Source organism: Antedon bifida, chromosome 4 (assembly GCF_963402885.1).
Source record: "Antedon bifida chromosome 4, ecAntBifi1.1, whole genome shotgun sequence".
NCBI classification, from domain to species: Eukaryota; Metazoa; Echinodermata; class Crinoidea; order Comatulida; family Antedonidae; genus Antedon; species Antedon bifida.
In genome coordinates this window covers 7,011,756-7,031,166 of record NC_136229.1, presented here as the reverse complement: position 1 = coordinate 7,031,166, position 19,411 = coordinate 7,011,756, and the positions used below count along the sequence as shown (strand labels likewise).

Here is a 19,411-nt window from a genome sequence, read left to right as displayed (position 1 = left end):
TGACAATCTTTTAAAATATTTTTTGTTAGTTTAAGAGAGATTATTTAGAGAGTTAGGTTTTTAGGACGAGTTTTATTACTTATGTTTTTATCAAGACAAGTTCATAGCTGATAAACTAAGTCGTCAGACAGATAGATGCACTATTAGACTAAACAACGATGCCACTTACATGACCAATGTGAGTACAGACACTATCCCAACATTCACTTTCAACATCAAAATCAGTAGGTGAGAGGATGCATTCCCCGTATGGGTAATGCATCCTCTCACCACCAGAATCCTTCATCAACAACAGTCATCCTCCAAGCACAGGAGGAACATAACACAAAATTATGTGCAACATCAAAACAGCTCAAGACATGTACACCAGTACATTGAAATCCCTTCACCATACAAGGCCATGGCTTCAACAAGCATTGCATGTTAGCCAAAGTAATTTTACCGGTCATTTTGCTAACACCTTCATCTTTTAATTATTGTGCAGCGGCACAACTTCTATAAATGTACGGGTAAGCCCCTTTCATCTGACCAGACGCAACATATGGTATATATTTCTAGTTCCGAAAAACTCTGGATTATATGTTTAATGACAGGGACGCGATAATTACGCGAAAATTACTCAGTCAATATCATCGTACTCGAGGATATATACGATTTACGATCCTCGCAGCGATAGTCACGTGATGCAGTTTCAACCAATCACGTTCACCTAGGCTATGTAATATAAAATAATATTTACGCTTGATTATCGTTAAGACCAATGTACACAGACGAGCGGTAAGGGGGAAACCGCGTGCTTGTCTCACGTAGATTGTGAGCGGGTTTCTGGTCAACCGGCCGTCCGCTCCGTGTTTTGAGTATATGGTCGCTTACGTTTACCGCTTACGTTTTCCCAATACCGTTACCGCTCGTCTGTATAAATTGACCTTTAGACATAGCGCGTTCTCTACTACTTTGTGTTATTCATTAATATTCTGGGTCAAGTGAGCCTGTGTACACTTTCCAAACCCCCAACCCTAACCACACTTACATTTACATCACCATTATAGTCCATACTTTCTTTGGTCTTCAAACAGGTCTCTTTACTTTCTTGTTATCTTTATTCAAAGCTAGTTTTTTGTTGTCTGGAAGTCGTATGGCTTTAGTGTTTTTATTTTATCTGCCGCTCCATTTTTTTCAAATAACAGATGGTTAAATCCAAAAATTCCATCGACAAATCTGTGAATATCCTTTTCCTAGTTGTAAATGATTTTTCTTTATCAGCTGGCGTGGCGGCGCATGAATTCGCTCGATATCAACTAAACCAAATTGTACGCATCTATAGTATGAGGGAAGATGGACATTACGGACGGAGTAATAATCAATCTTTTAATTCAGAATCCCTGATTAATAGAAAATACATTTACGTATAAATTAACAAAAAAATAAACTGTACCGTATTAAATAATTACTACAAACCGAAGCGCTCTCATCATATCTCAGGATGGAATTTCAGCTGGAGTGCATCTTTGACTTATATAAGGCGTTGCCTATATCGTTGAGACTAAAACATTTTTACTTGAATTAAGTCTACACATCAGGCCATTATATCGATTTTCTTAAACATATCATAAAAAGAATGAATTATACATTCCGTAAACACGAGGCACTACAATGTCGAGACCTTTACATCCTTGACCCATTATTTTAGCATACTGTACATAAAGAGATCACAAGGTACTCTCACTTTACCACTTAATTAATATTATTGTTGATATCAAGTACATGAGAAAAAAGACATTCGGTTGACCTATGTGAATAAATGTTTTCCTTACGTTCATACCACCATCAAATTAAATCAATGTGTGAAAGGACCATAAAATGCCAGGTCTCCTGCGATAACGATGATTTTGATTTGCAATGCACCTTTAAAGATGAATAACTTGGATGTGAATTTCCGTCTAAAAATAAAAAACAATCCAGTCTTGAGAATAAGTGAGTGGGCCTACTCTTTCCTGACATGTTCATGATTCGACGGAAGTGGTGCCATATTTGTGTTTCAGATAATCAGATGACACTGAAATTCTATGCGAAACAGCCGGAGATAAAAACAAAAACATATTGTAAACTTAATTTTCATTTTGATAAAGATAGATAAGTTATAAAGCTAATAAATCATGCTATCAATTATGTTAAGCTTACTACGTAGCTGCGAAATACATGTTATCAAACAATTATGCATGTCATACAAACTTACTCTGTATCAAGAGTGTATAGAGTGTTTTCTTAAAGCATGCTGTTACAAGAGACAAGTTTAAGCCTACTTTTTGTATTAGACATAAACAATCACATTTTAAACTCGCCGGCCAAGAGAAACTGATGCAGAAAATAATGAAAAAATGTAGAAAATGTTTAAACATTATGTAATGAAACATTGAATGAATGAAGGTGGTGGTGAACCACAAAAGATAAAAAAAACTGATGCCTTTGTGTATCCACAAGTGTTTTTCAGATTTTCTGTACCGCCATTAATTAGACAAAATGAACCGAAAAAATCTAGCCTACAAACAATCCAAATAGATTTAATGTAACAAGTATAACCTTTTAGATGATACACAACTGTATTTTTTTTTTCTGATTGACATATTGATATATTATTTCCATTTTAATGTAAAACATTTGAACTTATTTTATCACATCCTTTCTGTATTGTATCACATTATCTTATCTGGTCTCTAAATGTGATAAATTAAATTCTTCCCCTTCGCCAACCATATAAATTCACCATTCATTCAAGTAAAATTCACTTCAATTCACTAGTTACTTATCGACACTAAAAATGGCACACTCAGCCTTATTCGTCTTATGTATCTGTCTGTCGTTTGTTCTTCTTGCCTTTGGACATGGTAAGTTTTGTTAAGCCTACGGTATATTTTATTTAGCTTCCAATGTGGGCGCGCAAAGCCTGTTTTCCAGTTAAGGTGCGACGAGTTAACGATTTATAGCGATACTTGTTACCCATTTTCATGTAAAATCGTTACATCTGGATAACTCAACGTCGAACGTAAAACAGGCTTAACATAATCATAAAACATGTAAATTGACTAGTATAAACTGACATCGACAAATCACGTAAAAATGAATTGTTGAATTTTTAGACAATTGACCCAAATGAACATCAATGTGTAGTGACGGCTTTTCTATACTAGTCGGACCTGTGGCACTTGTCAATCTAAATTTGGACAGACTTTTCTTAATAAAATGTTCCCTTCTCTTCATCGGATGATACTCATTTGCATTATATTTAACTCTGTATACTTTTATGTTATAATATTGTTTTGTATTATTTTAAAATAATGTTTATCACTTTGTATTGCAGCAACGACGTCTCCAAGAAGCCGAAGTTCATCGTCTGAAAGTGTAGATTCACAAGAACATAACAGTAAGTCAGCCTCCAAATTAATTTGTCAATTAGTCTTACATTCATCTAAATGATGGATGAAACCAAGCAACTCGGTTGGTCATATCATTGACCAAGGGCTTCTCTAGTCCAGTGTCCACCTTACCAGAGAGACATAAGCCAATACGTCTGAGGCAGATACTAGATGCAATGGCAACCATAAGAGTCAGCAATGCTGATTTCAAATGCCTAATTGGACCCCATCTCCATGTATACGACACCAATTCCTTTCGGGCCCAACGTTGCTTACCTTTGCTTTGTAAAAGATTTACATTCTTATAATATAAATATCACAAAGATACCTGATGCTTTTCACTGATTTAGCAAAGGCATTTAACCAAGTGGAAAGAAATGTAACGTTAGAATTTCAAAAGAAATTTGAATTTGGTCTTTTTTTTTTAAATTAAGGATAAATAAATACACATGAATAAAGATAGTATGACATTACTCTTGAAAATGTATTATAAATTCTTATTGCACAAGCAACGTGGGAGATACAGTTCCAAAATATTGAATGGAATGGTATAAACAAGATTCAAAATTAAAAATGTATTGTCTACCTGAAAAAAATAATTAATATTTTGAATATTCCATTTTAATATCACAGTTTATCATAGTTATTCACTTTGACCAGAGATTGGATTGAAAAGTTATTTAAATGATTTACCTGAAAAACTGTAATTTAAAGTAAAACATATTCAAATTGGCTGCTAGCCAATTGATTTTTGGTTGAATCTCACTATTTATTTTGTCATTTTATAAGTGACAACATTTGTTTTCCTACGGAAGTGATTAACTTGATTAAAACTACAAAATAACTTATTCAAAGTCGGATTTAATTAATCTTCATTTGTCATTTTTTGGGGGACAATACATCTTTAATTAAAAAACTTAAATATATTATGGTTCAACATTGTTGTTTTTCTTATTTAAAAATCATGTTTAGAGATTATAAAAGACACTTCACTGAAAGATTCAGTAACCCGCCTAGCTGATGGCATAGAAGATGTACTCCAAACCATGATTGACATTTTGGCGCAACAGCATCAAGGCCATGAAGACAATCTCCTTGGCAAAATAGCAGAAATCGATGAGAAGATTAACGAAGTACAGCAATGCTCTTGCTCGAGTAAGTATTTCACAAATAATGAACAGTCTATGGATACAGTTTACATCTTAGTATCAAAAGAAGATAACGATTGCTCGATATGTAATATGCATATTAGAGCATACAGAGTGGCAATAGGCCGGATAGCAAAATGTGAGGCGATAGTATAAATCCCATGTGCTCCCAAGATCAATGATACTCGAGTTTTTTTTCAGTTGAAACAGACAGCAATCAATTATAAATTATAAACTGTATAATTATTACTATTCATTGGATAAGGACAAGTTTGTTTTTTTCTTCATTCTTTTAGAGCGCCTTTGGGTATTCCACGTAGCAGTCGGCCGTTATACGCTGAATTTCGAACAAGCCAAACAAAAATGCATTGAAAACGGTGCAGTAATCGCCACTCCCAATCAGTTAGAAGCAGCACAGGCCTATGGTTATGACCAATGCAACGCCGGGTGGTTGTCAGACGGCAGTGTCCGATACCCGATCACAATGCCACGATGGGGATGTGGAGACGGACCTCCTGGCGTTCGAAGCTGGGGAAACCCCGCTAAGACTAAAACTTACGATGTTTATTGTTTTAAGAATCCATCAAAACTTATCTAATAATACAATATTATGAATGAAACTTTGATGAATATGTACGTTCTTTATTAAACATTTATGAAAGATTTACAAGATGTATGTTTACTTTTTGACACATGTATTGGTTATTTGTTATAACATTATTTTACTTAGCCAAAAACTGGCGTAGTAATCTGTTGACGCAAGGTGAAGAGGGTGAGATGCTCACACTGTCAAAAGATGATTCCGAGGATGCCCGGAAATCACGAGATACGACATTTCGGTTGTTAATAGGGAGTTTTCGCATGAGAACGTAAACGTTAACTGTAACACTATCTCCGCCCACTTTGTAAACAACTCGATCTACGCGTGCGCTAGCATTACGAAAAACTATGCTATTGCTAGGTAGCTACGTACGTCGAGAACCTTATTTCTGAAAAATAGCGTCAATGAAAAACGTTAAAACCAAAGGGTATAGAAACATGGAAGAATCATTACATTTCTGCTAAATGATTAAGAAAACAAATGGTAAATTTAAATAATAATTTATGTTTTTAATTAAGCCAAACAATAAGAATTGTTCATCGAAAATTCCTATTTATCAGCCAATATGCATGGTTAAACAAGGACCAACGTATTCCATGAGTGTTGTTCTCAAAAACTGTAATTTAAAGCAAAACAATAATTAAATTGACTGGAATTCAATGGGGTTTTGGTTGAATTTAATCATTTATGTTGTCTTTTTGTGAAGTGAAAACTACAAAAGTGGTTAATTTTATTAAAACTGCGAAATAGTTTAGTTATTAATCTTTTTTCATTTTTTTTGGGGGGGGGGGGGGAGGAGGCAATACATTTTTAATATATAAAGAAAACAAGGCCAGGTACATGGCTACAGTCACGTGCGCAAATTTGAGTTAGTGTTTACCGACCAACCGATATAGTGATCATGACTTCCAATCACATTTATCAAGTCATATTTATTCATGGAACCATTTATAGATGCTTTAACCCTAGTACCTAGGAGTCGCAAACGCTCCTCTGATAGCTGAGCTACCACCTCAATGGACATGCTATCCAAAAATTCCTCGTCAAAATCACTTTCTGACATAGTTTCTATTTGAAACAAACAAACAAAAACACAGGTTAAAATAATAACCAATATGACGATAATTAAGGCACCAGTAATAAATTACCTGCCAAGCCCACACAGTATCAAACCTACCGTGCGCCGTGGTCTCAATAACTAGACCCCTAAAATCAAAGCCAAACCGACTTCTAGTATCACAGGCAAGCCTACACAAGCCTAAAACAACAACACAGTTTTCTGGCTCGGCGGCCGCCAAACCACGTTCGCTATAAAACGCCTCTAAACCTAAAACCAGCTTAGAATAAGCAACTAAAAGCGGGCATGCGCATCCTACGAAAGCGTATAATACTCTTAGTAGTCTTAATTTAAAGGATAGAAGAGCTTCACTCGCGATCAAATTTGGTACAATCTTGACATCTGAAGGACATCAACACTTCTTACCAGAATTCAACAACATGGACCATCGTAACGCGGACAAATTAAATATCTCGAAATGCAGAACATCGCTGGGATTGTTGTGATATCTTGTTATTACCGATCGTATAAGGTTATATGTATAAATATCAGTCAATGATCTTTTATTTCAGCATAAACACCATAGAAAATACAAACAATACAACAGAAAACAAAAGCATCAGCAAAATTCATAAACTTAAAACACAATGCTCTCAGTATCATCATCTATGTAGAATAAAATACAAACATTTGTTATAGCAGAAAAAAAAAACATATAAAGATACAGACATTTTTTTTTTTATATTTTTATATATGATGAAGGGCCAGTGTTGCCCGAAAGCTCTGTTAACTTTTTTTTGTAACTCAATTGAGATCCAGCCACTGATACCCATAGCATTGTCATTTTTTCAGTAATTTACTTTTGGATTTATATATATATATATTTAATGAGGGTGATCCATCCAGCAATTTCTGATCATTAGGGACCCTCAGAGGCTCACAAGACAAACATATGCACAAGATGCTCTACATAAACAAAGTCTTGTTACAAGTCTTTGAAAGTGGAGTTGTAATTTTGTTCTTAGAACGTGACAGGACTTGAACCCAGGATCCTTGGAGTGGACCAAGCCACAACTCCAATTCGAAATAATAATACAAAAGCATCAGAAAAATTCCAAGTATTAAAAACATTTTTTAACATATACGAACACAAAGACAATCATACGTTGTTCTTTCTATCATGACATTATTCCACACGTGATCGGTAATTATCGATACTGGATTTCGGTTTACATCATGCGATAATAGAGAATAGAAAAAAAACGAATGAATAATTCAAGAAATAAAGATTATTTTCAATAAAATTATATTCACACGCACATCTGTATTTATATTGCTAATTTAAAACGAATATATTAGTTGGTTTTCTATGAGGTACTTTTTTACTTATCCACGTGTGCTACGAATAAGTACTTATTTTACATATTAAAAATGAATGTTATTTGAACTATATACAATGCTATATGCTGTATTCACGAAAATAAATTGATAATTAGCATAATGGACATAAGGTATTAAGCTGGTAGTTGAACCAAAAATATGGGCCCTGCCCGGAAACAAATGATAAAAACATTGAAAGCGCATAATAACATTACCGTACCCAAATCGACAAAAAAAAAGTTTAGGGAAACATTTTAGACGTATTTTTAATTCTCCAAAAATCGTAAAAAAATGGCATGAAAGTTCATTTTTTTAGAAATAAATATAAAAATGAATTATTCAAATTAAATTATCTTCACACGCACATCTGTATTTATATTGCTAATTTAAAACGAATATATCAGTTGATTTTCTATGAGGTACTTTTTTATTTGTCCACGTGTGCTACGAATAATGACTTACTTTACATATTAAACATGAATGTTATTTGAACTATATACAATGCGATATGCTGTATTCACGAAAATAAATTGATAATTAGCATAATGAACATAAGGTATTAATCTGGTAGAGGAACCAAAAATATGGGCCCTACTTTACAAAACTTTGAAAGCGCGAATTTTATGGAGAATAACAAATCCAAAATCGACCAAAATCCAGTTTGGGGAAACCTTTTGTCGAAAAATGGCAACTAACTAATAAAAAAACACACTAATTTGTTAAAAAAAAATATTTCTCATGTGACTTTATATACTTTTAAGTTGAATACAGATTTTGAAAAAACGGCCGAAAATCAACTTAAAAGGTAATTTTATCTAGAAAAGATAAACATTAGGATAGGCCAATACCATGGTTGTATAAGAAGTAGACGGCAATTGAATACACTTGATTTTTTACATACTAACAGAAGTTCTCTGAATGAACTATTGCTGTTGTTGAACATTTTAAATATATTATCACATTATGTGTTTACGGCTAAAATAATAAAAAATAAACACACACTTTACAAACAATGTAAGACCATTCTTAAGTATGTAAGACCAGTATACTTTATTTTAGATAATATTAATATAAGGTCAGGGGTCAATATTTAAAAAAAAAAGAACTTTCCTGACATTTTTGACCAAAATTTTCTTTAGAAGAAATAGTAATATGTCCACAATTTGAGACCAAATAGAAGCCTCTACAGTTAGGGGTTACCAAGATATACAATCAAAAACAAACAAGAAATACCTGAAAAATTGTAAATTTAAAGGAAAAACATGTTAAATTGGATACCAACCAATAGTTTTTTTTTATACGAAAGTGATTAACTTTATTAAAACTACAAAATAGGCTAATAAAAGTCTTATTTTTCTTTAATCTGTATTTTTTTATGTTTTGGGGATACACCTTTAAACATCATCATCGGACAGTTTAAAGTCAATAGTTAACAGTGCCAGGAGCAATGGTCGTCGAGCCCAATAAATATAATAATGGTATTAGCAACTGTTACGAAGTACTGTAGGCGTAAGGAGGTTGACTGAACTGTTTACATTATAAATCAAAATTTTTTTGTATTGTGCTTTTATGGGGAAAAAACATCTGACAAAAGTAAACTTGTCATTATAACAAGCAATATATATTGGACAGGTTTTAATTACAAAACAAACACTGATTCACAATAAAAAAAATGTATGATTATTTATTTTGTCACTCATTATTAATTATATATTCAAATTGATGGATTTTTAAATACAATTAAAATATGTTATGAAGCATATATTAAATGTGCGCGACACCTGTTCAAATGTAGTAGAATATATAAATACCATCGGTTTGATTTCCACATTACATCAACTTCGATGGTGAGCGAAGAAACTTCTAAAAATGAACTTCAAGTTTACAGTATTTGTTCTTTGCTGCCTTGTCTCGCTGACGCAAGCAAAGGTAAGTTGGAGAATCATTTCCATTGGGGAAATCTATTATTGTTCTATTAGAAAGTGATATAAGAGAATAACCAATCATGTATAATGTATTTTAATTGTATATGTAGCACACTTTATATAAATGACACAGATTGTTGTTAAATTATCTCAATGGTACTTTATTTACACTACAGGTACATGACTAAGTTGTAGCTATCATGTTCAGTTCAAGTTATTTCCCAATTGTGGATATCAATGTGTTAATTACAGATTATACAAGACTATTTAAGGAACAGTCCAGTGAACTGAATTATCAGTTCAGTGACCCTATACTTGTCGCCTCCCAAAAGCTGGTGTATCCATTAAGGTCTCGCCTAAGTAATTATTAGATAACAATTTCTTCGAATAAGGCCATTCCTAACTATAGTATACATGGTTAAATATGGTCAACCACATGAATTCCAGGAAAGTGAGTTACCTGCTAAATCTAAGATATAAAACGTTATTATCAACAAAATAAAAATTATTCATAAACTTCATACTTAGGCACCATGGCAGGACAAGTTTGAACGGGCTATGGGCAAATTCTTGGATATTCTCTTTGAAGATGTAAAACCTGGATCGAAAGATGAAATAAACCGTTTAGCTGCTTTAGTAAAAACAATGAATGACAATTTGGCGCAAACGCAACAAAAGCTGACGAAACAAATCCTCGATGAAATAGAAGAAGTCAAGGAGAATGTGAACGACATTCAGAAATGCACATGCTCAAGTAAGTAAATTCTTCCCAAATTAAGTATCTTTCTAAAGCGGGAAAGGGTCTAAGTGACAGATAGAATGGTGATTTGGTCATGGTTGTTCGGGAGCACAATTAGTTTATTTCATCTTTAAGCACCAAAAATACAATTTGTAAAACAAAGAAATGGGATCTCATGAAACCATGGAATGAGATTTTTATATTTTATTGTATTTATTTTTAGAGCGCTTTTGGGTGTTCCACGTGGCAGTTGGACGGTATACGCTAAATTTTGAACAAGCGAAACAAAAATGCATTGACAACGGTGCAAAAATCGCCACTCTCAACCAGTTAAAGGCAGCACAATCTTTTGGATTTGACCAATGCAAGGCCGGGTGGTTGTCAGACGGCAGTGTCCGATACCCGATCACAATGCCACGATGGGGATGTGGAGACGGACCTCCTGGCGTCCGAAGCTGGGGAAACCCGGCTAAGACTAAAACTTACGATGTTTATTGTTTTAAGAAACCAAACTAATAGGAACAATAAACTTAAAATATATTATTGATAATTATTATTTTATGTTATATTAGCTTTTAGGCGTATATTCATCATTACAACTTACTTTCTTCTTTAATAGATGTTGATTGCAAGAATTAAACATGTTATGTATTTCTTTACGTATTATAATTACGATATAATTTATTTCAAAACTTCGAAAATCAAATCAATTTGCTTAGCAATCTTCTGTTTTAAATTCACATTGACTCGTATATTGATGACTTTCAATAGTTAGGTTACCTTGTTACAGCTTACGATATTTATTGTTTTCAGTTTTCATAACTTCTAATATTATGAACAATAAACCTAATATATATTATTGATAATTATTATGTTATTTTAGCATTAGGCTTATATTCACCATTTAATGTGTTTTTTGCATGATACACTCAATGAACGTTTACTTTATTAATTAATAAACATTGATTGCAAGAATTAAATATGCTATTTGTCTTTGTATATGTTTACGCATTATGATATCATTTATTTTAAAACTTCAAAGAATCAAAATCACTTGAAATGTGCCATCGGGTGGACAAAGTGTTGCCTTTACTGCCTTCGTTTGTGGATTGTTGACTCGATTACTTTCTTAAAGGTTAACAAATCAACTCCATTAACCAATTGGTTAGCATTCCTCTGTTTTCAATTCACGTAGCAGCCCGGATTCTGCGTATGTAGATGAGTGTCAGTTAAGATCTACCTAAGTTACAACTGCAGAATCGGGTGTTCATTAATAAGCAGACTTGGCAAATGAATTCGTCCAGCACTGAATAACAACTTTAGCGCATAATGTATAAAACAATGTCGTGAAATAGAAAATAATCCATAAACTCCATCAAACGGTTTACATCATGAGCTAATGGAAAAAATACGAATAAATAGTTAGAGAAATAAAGATTAAATTCATTATTTAATAAATCATCTTCACACGCACATCTGTATTTGTATTGCTAATTTAATTAGGTGGCGCCGTAATCTATTGCGACATGGCTCTGAGATTTGTGAAATTGTTGTCGACTTTAGAAAAAAATAAGTCAAATAAATTTCTGCTGTATATAAATAACTCTCAAGTTGAAATTGTAGACAATTTCAAGTTTCTTGGTGTGGTGATCACTGGCGATCTAAAATGGCACGGCCATATTACCAAGTGTACTAAAAAAGCCCAACATCGCCTTTACTTTTTGCGTAAACTAAATCCTTCGGAGTGGACACTTTCATTATGACACTTTTCTATAAGTCCGTTATTGAAAGTGTACTCACCTTAGTATTATTTTGTGGTTAACCGTGCCACAAATAAAGATAAGTCTGATCTACAACCTGTTGTTAAGTATGCATCACGTCTTATTGGAATAGAAAAGAGCACTATTGAATTAATTTTAGGGAAGCGTTTAATTAAGAAAACGCATTGTATATTGCTAGATTCAAGCCATCCCATGCATAATGTATTTGAGATGTTACGTAGCGGTAGACGATACCGGTCCATCACTTCTCGTACTAATAGGTTTCGAAACAGCTTATATCCAGCTGCCATTCGGGCACTGAATGCTAGTTAAGAAACCGTACGAGAGTGATGTGACATTATATAATTTGTGGTAACGGGAACTAGAGTGGGTGTTGAGGGGGCAGGTTGCTGGGACACGAGGTTGGGAAAGAAAGTAGACAATAAAGTGTTGATGCATACTACTGTGTTTCTTGTTCTTATTGCATTGTGTGGATACTACCATTGGCGACGAGGATGAACTATAATATAGTGAGTAAACCACACCCATTTCTGGAATCTCCATGCACGCCCGTTATTCAGTGGAAAACATGGAAAATAATATTTCAAAATTACTTGTCGGCTGCTGACTTGGAGGGAGCGTCGGCGGCTTGAATTTAATCATTTATGTTGTCTTTTTCTGAGGTGAAAACTACAAAAGTGGTTAATTTTATTAAAAATGCGAAATAGTTTTAGTTAATAATCTTTTTTCTTTTTGGGGTGGGGGGGGGGGGGGAGGGGGAGGAATACATTTTTAATATATAAAGAAAACAAGGCCATGTACATGGCTACAGTCACGTGCGCAAATTTGAGTTAGTGTTTTCCGACCGACCAACCGACCGATATAGTGATCCGTAGAGTCGCGTTTGCACGCGACTAAAAAGCGGGCATGCGCATCCTACAAAAGCGTATAATACTCTTAGTAGTCTTAATTTAAAAGATAGAAGAGCTTCACTCGTGATCAAATTTGGTACAATCTTGACATCTGAAGGACATCAACACTTCTTACCAGAATTCAACAACATGGACCATCGTAACGCGGACAAATTAAATATCTCGAAATGCAGAACATCGCTGGGATTGTTGTGATATCTTGTTATTACCGATCGTATAAGGTTATATGTATAAATATCAGTCAATAATCTTTTATTTCAGCATAACACCATAGAAAATACAAACAATACAAAAGAAAACAAAAGCATCAGCAAAATTCATAAACTTAAAACACAATGCTCTCAGTATCATCATCTATGTAGAATAAAATACAAAAATGTGTTACAGCATAAAAAAAACCATATAAAGATACAGACAATTTTTTTTTTATATTTTTATATATGATGAAGGGCCAGTGTTACCCGAAAGCTCTGCTAACTTTTCTGGCTTTTCGCTTTTTTTTTTTGTAACTCCATTGAGATCCAGCCACTGATACCCACAGCATTGTCATTTTTTCAGTAATTTGCTTTTGGATTTATATATATATATATATATATATTTGATGAGGGTGATCCATCCAGCAATTGCTGATCATTAGGAACCCTCAGAGTTTTACAAGACAAACATATGCACAAGATGCTCTACATAAACAAAGTCTTATTACAAGTCTTTGAAAGTGGAGTTGTAATTTTGTTCTTAGAAAAAAGAAAAAAATCCTGACATGTGACAGGACTTGAACCCAGGATCCTTGGAGTGGACCAAGCCACAACTCCAATTTGACATAATAATACAAAAGCATCAGAACAATTCCAAGTAATAAAAACATGTTTTAATATAATTATACGAACACAAAGACAATCATACGTTGTTCTTTCTATCATGACATTATTCCACACGTGATCGGTAATTATCGATACTGGATTTCGGTTTACATCATGCGATAATAGAAAATAGAAAAAAAACGAATGAATAATTCAAGAAATAAAGATTATTTTCAATAAAATTATATTCACACGCACATCTGTATTTATATTGCTAATTTAAAACGAATATATTAGTTGGTTTTCTATGAGGTACTTTTTTACTTATCCACGTGTGCTACGAATAAGTACTTATTTTACATATTAAACATGAATGTTATTTGAACTATATACAATGCGATATGCTGTATTCACGAAAATAAATTGATAATTATAGCATAATGGACATAAGGTATTAAGCTGGTAGTTGAACCAAAAATATGGGCCCTGCCCGGAAACAAATGATAAAAACATTGAAAGCGCATAATAACATTACCGTACCCAAATCGACAAAAAAAAAGTTTAGGGAAACATTTTAGACGTATTTTTAATTCTCCAAAAATCGTAAAAAAATGGCATAAAAGTTCATTTTTTTAGAAATGAATATAAAAATGAATTATTCAAATTAAATTATCTTCACACGCACATCTGTATTTATATTGCTAATTTAAAACGAATATATCAGTTGGTTTTCTATGAGGTACTTTTTTATTTGTCCACGTGTGCTACGAATAATGACTTACTTTACATATTAAACATGAATGTTATTTGAACTATATACAATGCGATATGCTGTATTCACGAAAATAAATTGATAATTAACATAATGAACATAAGGTATTAATCTGGTAGTTGAACCAAAAATATGGGCCCTACTCTACAAAACTTTGAAAGCGCGAATTTTATGGAGAATAAAAAATCCAAAATCGACCAAAATCCAGTTTGGGGAAACCTTTTGTCGAAACATGGCAACTAACTAATAAAAAAACACACTAATTTGTTAAAAAAAAAAATTTCTCATGTGACTTTATATACTTTTAAGTTGAATACAGATTTTGAAAAAACGGCCGAAAATCAACTTAAAAGGTAATTTTATCTAGAAAAGATAAACATTAGGATAGGCCTATACCATGGTTGTATAAGAAGTAGACGGCAATTGAATACACTTGATTTTTTACATACTAACAGGAGTTCTCTGAATGAACTATTGCTGTTGTTTAACATTTTAAATATATTATCACATTATGTGTTTACGGCTAAAATAATAAAAAAGAAACACACACTTTACAAACAATGTAAGACCATTCTTAAGTATGTAAGACCAGTATACTTTATTTTAGATAATATTAATATAAGGTCAGGGGTCAATATTTAAAAAAAAATGAACTTTCCTGACATTTTTTGACCAAAATGTTCTTTAGAAGAAATAGTAATATGTCCACAATTTGAGACCAAATAGAAGCCTCTACAGTTAGGGGTTACCAAGATATACAATCAAAAACAAACAAGAAATACCTGAAAAATTGTAAATTTAAAGCAAAAACATGTCAAATTGGATACCAACCAATGGTTTTTTTTATACGAAAGTGATTAACTTTATTAAAACTACAAAATGGGCTAATAAAAGTCTTATTTTTCTTTAATCTGTATTTGTTTATGTTTTGGGGATACACCTTTAAACATCATCATCGGACAGTTTAAAGTCAATAGTTAACAGTGCCATGAGCAATGGTCGTCGAGCCCAATAAATATAATAATGGTATTAGCAACTGTTACGAAGTACTGTAGGCGTAAGGAGGTTGACTGAACTGTTTACATTATAAATCAAAATTTTTTTGTATTGTGCTTTTATGGGGAAAAACATCTGACAAAAGTAAACTTGTCATTATAATAAGCAATACATAGGCTATTGGACAGGTTTTAATTACAAAACAAACACTGATTCACAATTAAAAAAAATGTATGATTATTTATTTTGTCACTCATTATTAATTATATATTCAAATTGATGGATTTTTAAATACAATTAAAATATGTTATGAAGCATATATTAAATGTGCGCGACACCTGTTCAAATGTAGTAGAATATATAAATACCATCGGTTTGATTTCCACATTACATCAACTTCGATGGTGAGCGAAGAAACTTCTAAAAATGAACTTCAAGTTTACAGTATTTGTTCTTTGCTGCCTTGTCTCGCTGACGCAAGCAAAGGTAAGTTGGAGAATCATTTCCATTGGGGAAATCTATTATCAGTTCAGTGACCCTATACTTGTCGCCTCCCAAGAGCTGGTGTATCCATTAAGGTCTCGCCTAAGTAATTATTAGATAATCGATTCTTCGAATAAGGCCATTCCTAACTATAGTATACATGGTTAAATATGGTCAACCACATGAATTCCAGGAAAGTGAGTTACCTGCTAAATCTAAGATATAAACGTTATTATCAAAAAAAATAACAATCATTCATAAACTTCATACTTAGGCACCCTGGCAGGGCAAGTTTGAACGGGCTATGGGCAAATTCCTCATGGTATATTCTCTTTGAAGATGTAAAACCTGGACCGAAAGATGAAATAAACCGTTTAGCTGCTTTAGTAAAAACAATGAATGACAATTTGGCGCAAACGCAACAAACGCTGACGAAACAAATTCTCGATGAAATAGAAGAAGTCAAGGAGAATATGAACGACATTCAGAAATGCACATGCTCAAGTAAGTAAATTCTTCTCAAATTAAGTATCTTTCTAAAGCGGGAAATGGTCTAAGTGACAGATAGAATGGTGATTTGGTCAGGGTGTCTATAAAACTCAGATCTAGAAAACTCAGATCTCAGATATATCTGAGTTTTCTAGATCTCGAAAACTCAGATATCTGACTTTTCTAGTTCCAAAATAGAACTAGAAAACCCAGATCATCAAATGGATCGTTCCATTATTATCAGAGGGTAGCTTGTTTTAAATACTACAGTATTATACGTTTTCTTACTAGTAATTATTGTAACTTGTAGTAGCGGCCTATGTAAAGAAATACAGTATACGCCTTTTAAAATGTAGGCTTAGCATTTAGGCCTAGCTAAGCAAACTCAATTCAAGGCTCAACCTGTGGGGCGATATCGCGATGTATCGCAAAGATTAGGCCTATTCCCAACTTGGCTAGCTCGTACCTCAACGAACTCGTACCCACACGTACCAACTCGTACATACCTACTTTTTAAGCTTACATTTTAACGGTCACGTGCACTGTATTTTCTTTATGATTGAAGCCGTAGGCCGCTTCTACATGTTACAATATTAGTAACAAAACGTAGTAATCAGTTTCAATAACACTCTAGTATTTCAAATGACCTACCTTTTGATTAATAATGGAATGATCCAAATGACCAACCAATCAATCATATGATGATCTGAGTTTTCTAGATCCATTCTGGAACTAGAAAACTCAGATATTGATATCTGAGTTTTCTAGATCTAGAAAACTCAGATATATCTGAGATCTGAGTTTTCTAGATCTGAGTTTTCTAGACACCCATTTGGTCATGGTTGTTCGGGAGCACAATTAGTTTATTTCATCTTTAAGCACCAAAAATACAATTTATAAAACAAAGAAATGGGATCTCATGAAACCATGGAATGATACTTTTATATTGTATTGTATTCATTTTAGAGCGCTTTTGGGTGTTCCGCGTGGCAGTTGGACGGTATACGCTGAATTTCGAACAAGCCAAACAAAAATGCATTGACAACGGTGCAAAAATAGCCACTCCCAATCAGTTAAAAGCAGCACAAGCACGTGGTTATGACCAATGCCAAGCTGGTTGGTTGTCAGACGGTAGCGTTCGATACCCGATCACAATGCCACGACGGGGATGTGGAGAAGGATCGCCTGGCGTCCGATGCTGGGGAAAACCGGCTAAGACTAAAACTTACGATGTTTATTGTTTTAAGAAACCAAACTAATAGGAACAATAAACTTAAAATAGATTATTGATAAGTATTATCTTAGCTATGTTATATTAGCATTTAGGCGTATAGTCACTATTACAAGAACGTTCCAATATTTGAATGAACGTTTACCTCCTTCTTTAATAGATATTGATTGCAAGAATTAAACATGCTGTTTATATTTGTTTAAGTAGTACGATATAATTTATTTCAAAAACTTCGAAAAATCAAAATCTAATTGCCATCAAATGTGACACACTTGCATTGTATTGCTTCATCTGCTTTAATTTCACATACACTCGTATGTAGATGACTGTCAGTTAAGATCTACCTAGTAACAGCTTACGATGTCTATTGTTTTCAGAAACCCTAATAACCTAAAAATATATATTATTGATAATTATTATATGTTATTTTAGAATTTAGGCTTATAGTCACCATTTTGAATTAGTTTGCATGGTACACTCAATAAACGTTTACTTTATTCATTAATAAACACTGATTGCAAGAATTAAATATGCTATTTTTTCTTGTGTATGTTTACGCATTATAATACCATGCATGTAAAAACTGCGACGAATCACAATCACTTAAAGTGCTTGCATTGCCTTTTATTGCCTTCCTTTGTGGATTGTTGACTCGATGACTTTCTTGAAGGTTAACAAATCAACTCCACTATACAATTGGTTAGCATTCCTCTGTTTTCAATTCACACAGACTCGTTTGTAGATAGATGACTGTCAATTGTCAGTTAAGATCTACCTAGTTACAACTGCAGAATTGGGTGTAATGAACAGACTTGGCAAATTAATTCTTCCAGCACTGGATAACAACTTTAGCGCATAATGTATAAAACATTGTTGTGAAACAGAAAAGAATCATTACTCAATACAACGTATGGTGCCCATAGTAGTAAACTTGCTAATCTCATTCACGAATCAATTAGCTAATTATAATTGTCAATCACGTCTTTACAAACCGCCAGTTACATCTCGTTCACGAATGAATTAACCAAATAAATGTATCTGAAAATCAAATACTGATATGCCTATAATACTAGTAACATAAATACAATTTTAATCGTGAAATCCTTGACTAGATAACATCTGGAGGGTTTCTTGACCAATCTCTATAAAAGAGAAATGTTAAAATATTATTGTAGTGCTACCTGAAACAATACTATCACCATTCTCCTGAGGTACAAGAACATTGAATTACATCACTGATGTAAGTATAACACATCAATATATTTTGATTACCATTTTTTACGACGACTTGCGACAAGTCCCTTATTGGCATTTCTTTAGACTAATAACTAAAACTATAATAATACATTTAATTTAATATTATCTATTTTTAGCTCGAGTCTCCGAAACCCCAATCATCATCAAGCTTCTATAGTAGTAAAACAAAAATTGTATGGTTTCACTATGGAATATTTTTTTTTTATCAAATAATAATATTTAATCATACTTTTATAAACTGTAAACACATTTAACAACTCATACAGATAATCTGAAAATGTATTATTCATCTGATATATCAGGGTATTTTAATTAAATATCATCAGTCTTGAATTTTTAGGATCAACAACTCCAAAATAATGCATCTCAAGAACATTATATTCCTGATGTGTTTATTTACAATTAATAAGGTAAGAAACGCAACAACG

The 19,411-nt window shown here is 33.1% G+C and overlaps 3 protein-coding genes across 3 annotated transcripts in view; 2 read left to right on the top strand and 1 right to left on the bottom strand.

Moving 5' to 3' along the window:
- Positions 1-2,077: 2,077 nt before the first annotated feature.
- LOC144839819 (solute carrier organic anion transporter family member 3A1-like) overlaps positions 2,078-19,411 on the bottom strand; it is a 138,469-nt gene continuing 121,135 nt past the window's right edge. Inside the window, exon 10 of the mRNA XM_078695334.1 lies at positions 2,078-2,089. The gene's annotated coding sequence lies outside the window, so the exon portion shown is untranslated. The remainder of the gene's footprint in view (positions 2,090-19,411) is intronic.
- Positions 2,730-10,794, top strand: LOC144839140 (versican core protein-like). The gene is made up of 6 exons (XM_078694454.1): positions 2,730-2,885; positions 3,359-3,421; positions 4,386-4,568; positions 4,858-5,156; positions 10,053-10,278; positions 10,487-10,794. Exons 1-6 carry the CDS (start codon positions 2,819-2,821, stop codon positions 10,777-10,779), a joined length of 1,131 nt encoding a protein of 376 aa, XP_078550580.1. The 5' UTR covers positions 2,730-2,818; the 3' UTR covers positions 10,780-10,794.
- Positions 15,925-17,840, top strand: LOC144840943 (brevican core protein-like). The gene is made up of 3 exons (XM_078697041.1): positions 15,925-16,009; positions 16,346-16,510; positions 17,462-17,840. The coding sequence occupies exons 1-3, from the start codon at positions 15,925-15,927 to the stop codon at positions 17,752-17,754; spliced, it is 543 nt and encodes a 180-aa protein (XP_078553167.1). The 3' UTR covers positions 17,755-17,840.

Bases quoted from the DNA above. Each gene is read 5' to 3' on its own strand.
- LOC144839140 (XM_078694454.1), top strand. From the start codon at position 2,819: ATGGCACACTCAGCCTTATTCGTCTTATGTATCTGTCTGTCGTTTGTT. The intron at 2,886-3,358 runs GTAAGTTTTGTT...TTTGTATTGCAG, and splicing joins TCTTCTTGCCTTTGGACATG to CAACGACGTCTCCAAGAAGC. The intron at 5,157-10,052 runs TAATAATACAAT...CTTCATACTTAG, and splicing joins AGAATCCATCAAAACTTATC to GCACCATGGCAGGACAAGTT.
- LOC144840943 (XM_078697041.1), top strand. From the start codon at position 15,925: ATGGTGAGCGAAGAAACTTCTAAAAATGAACTTCAAGTTTACAGTATT. The intron at 16,010-16,345 runs GTAAGTTGGAGA...TTCTCTTTGAAG, and splicing joins TCTCGCTGACGCAAGCAAAG to ATGTAAAACCTGGACCGAAA. The intron at 16,511-17,461 runs GTAAGTAAATTC...TATTCATTTTAG, and splicing joins TCAGAAATGCACATGCTCAA to AGCGCTTTTGGGTGTTCCGC.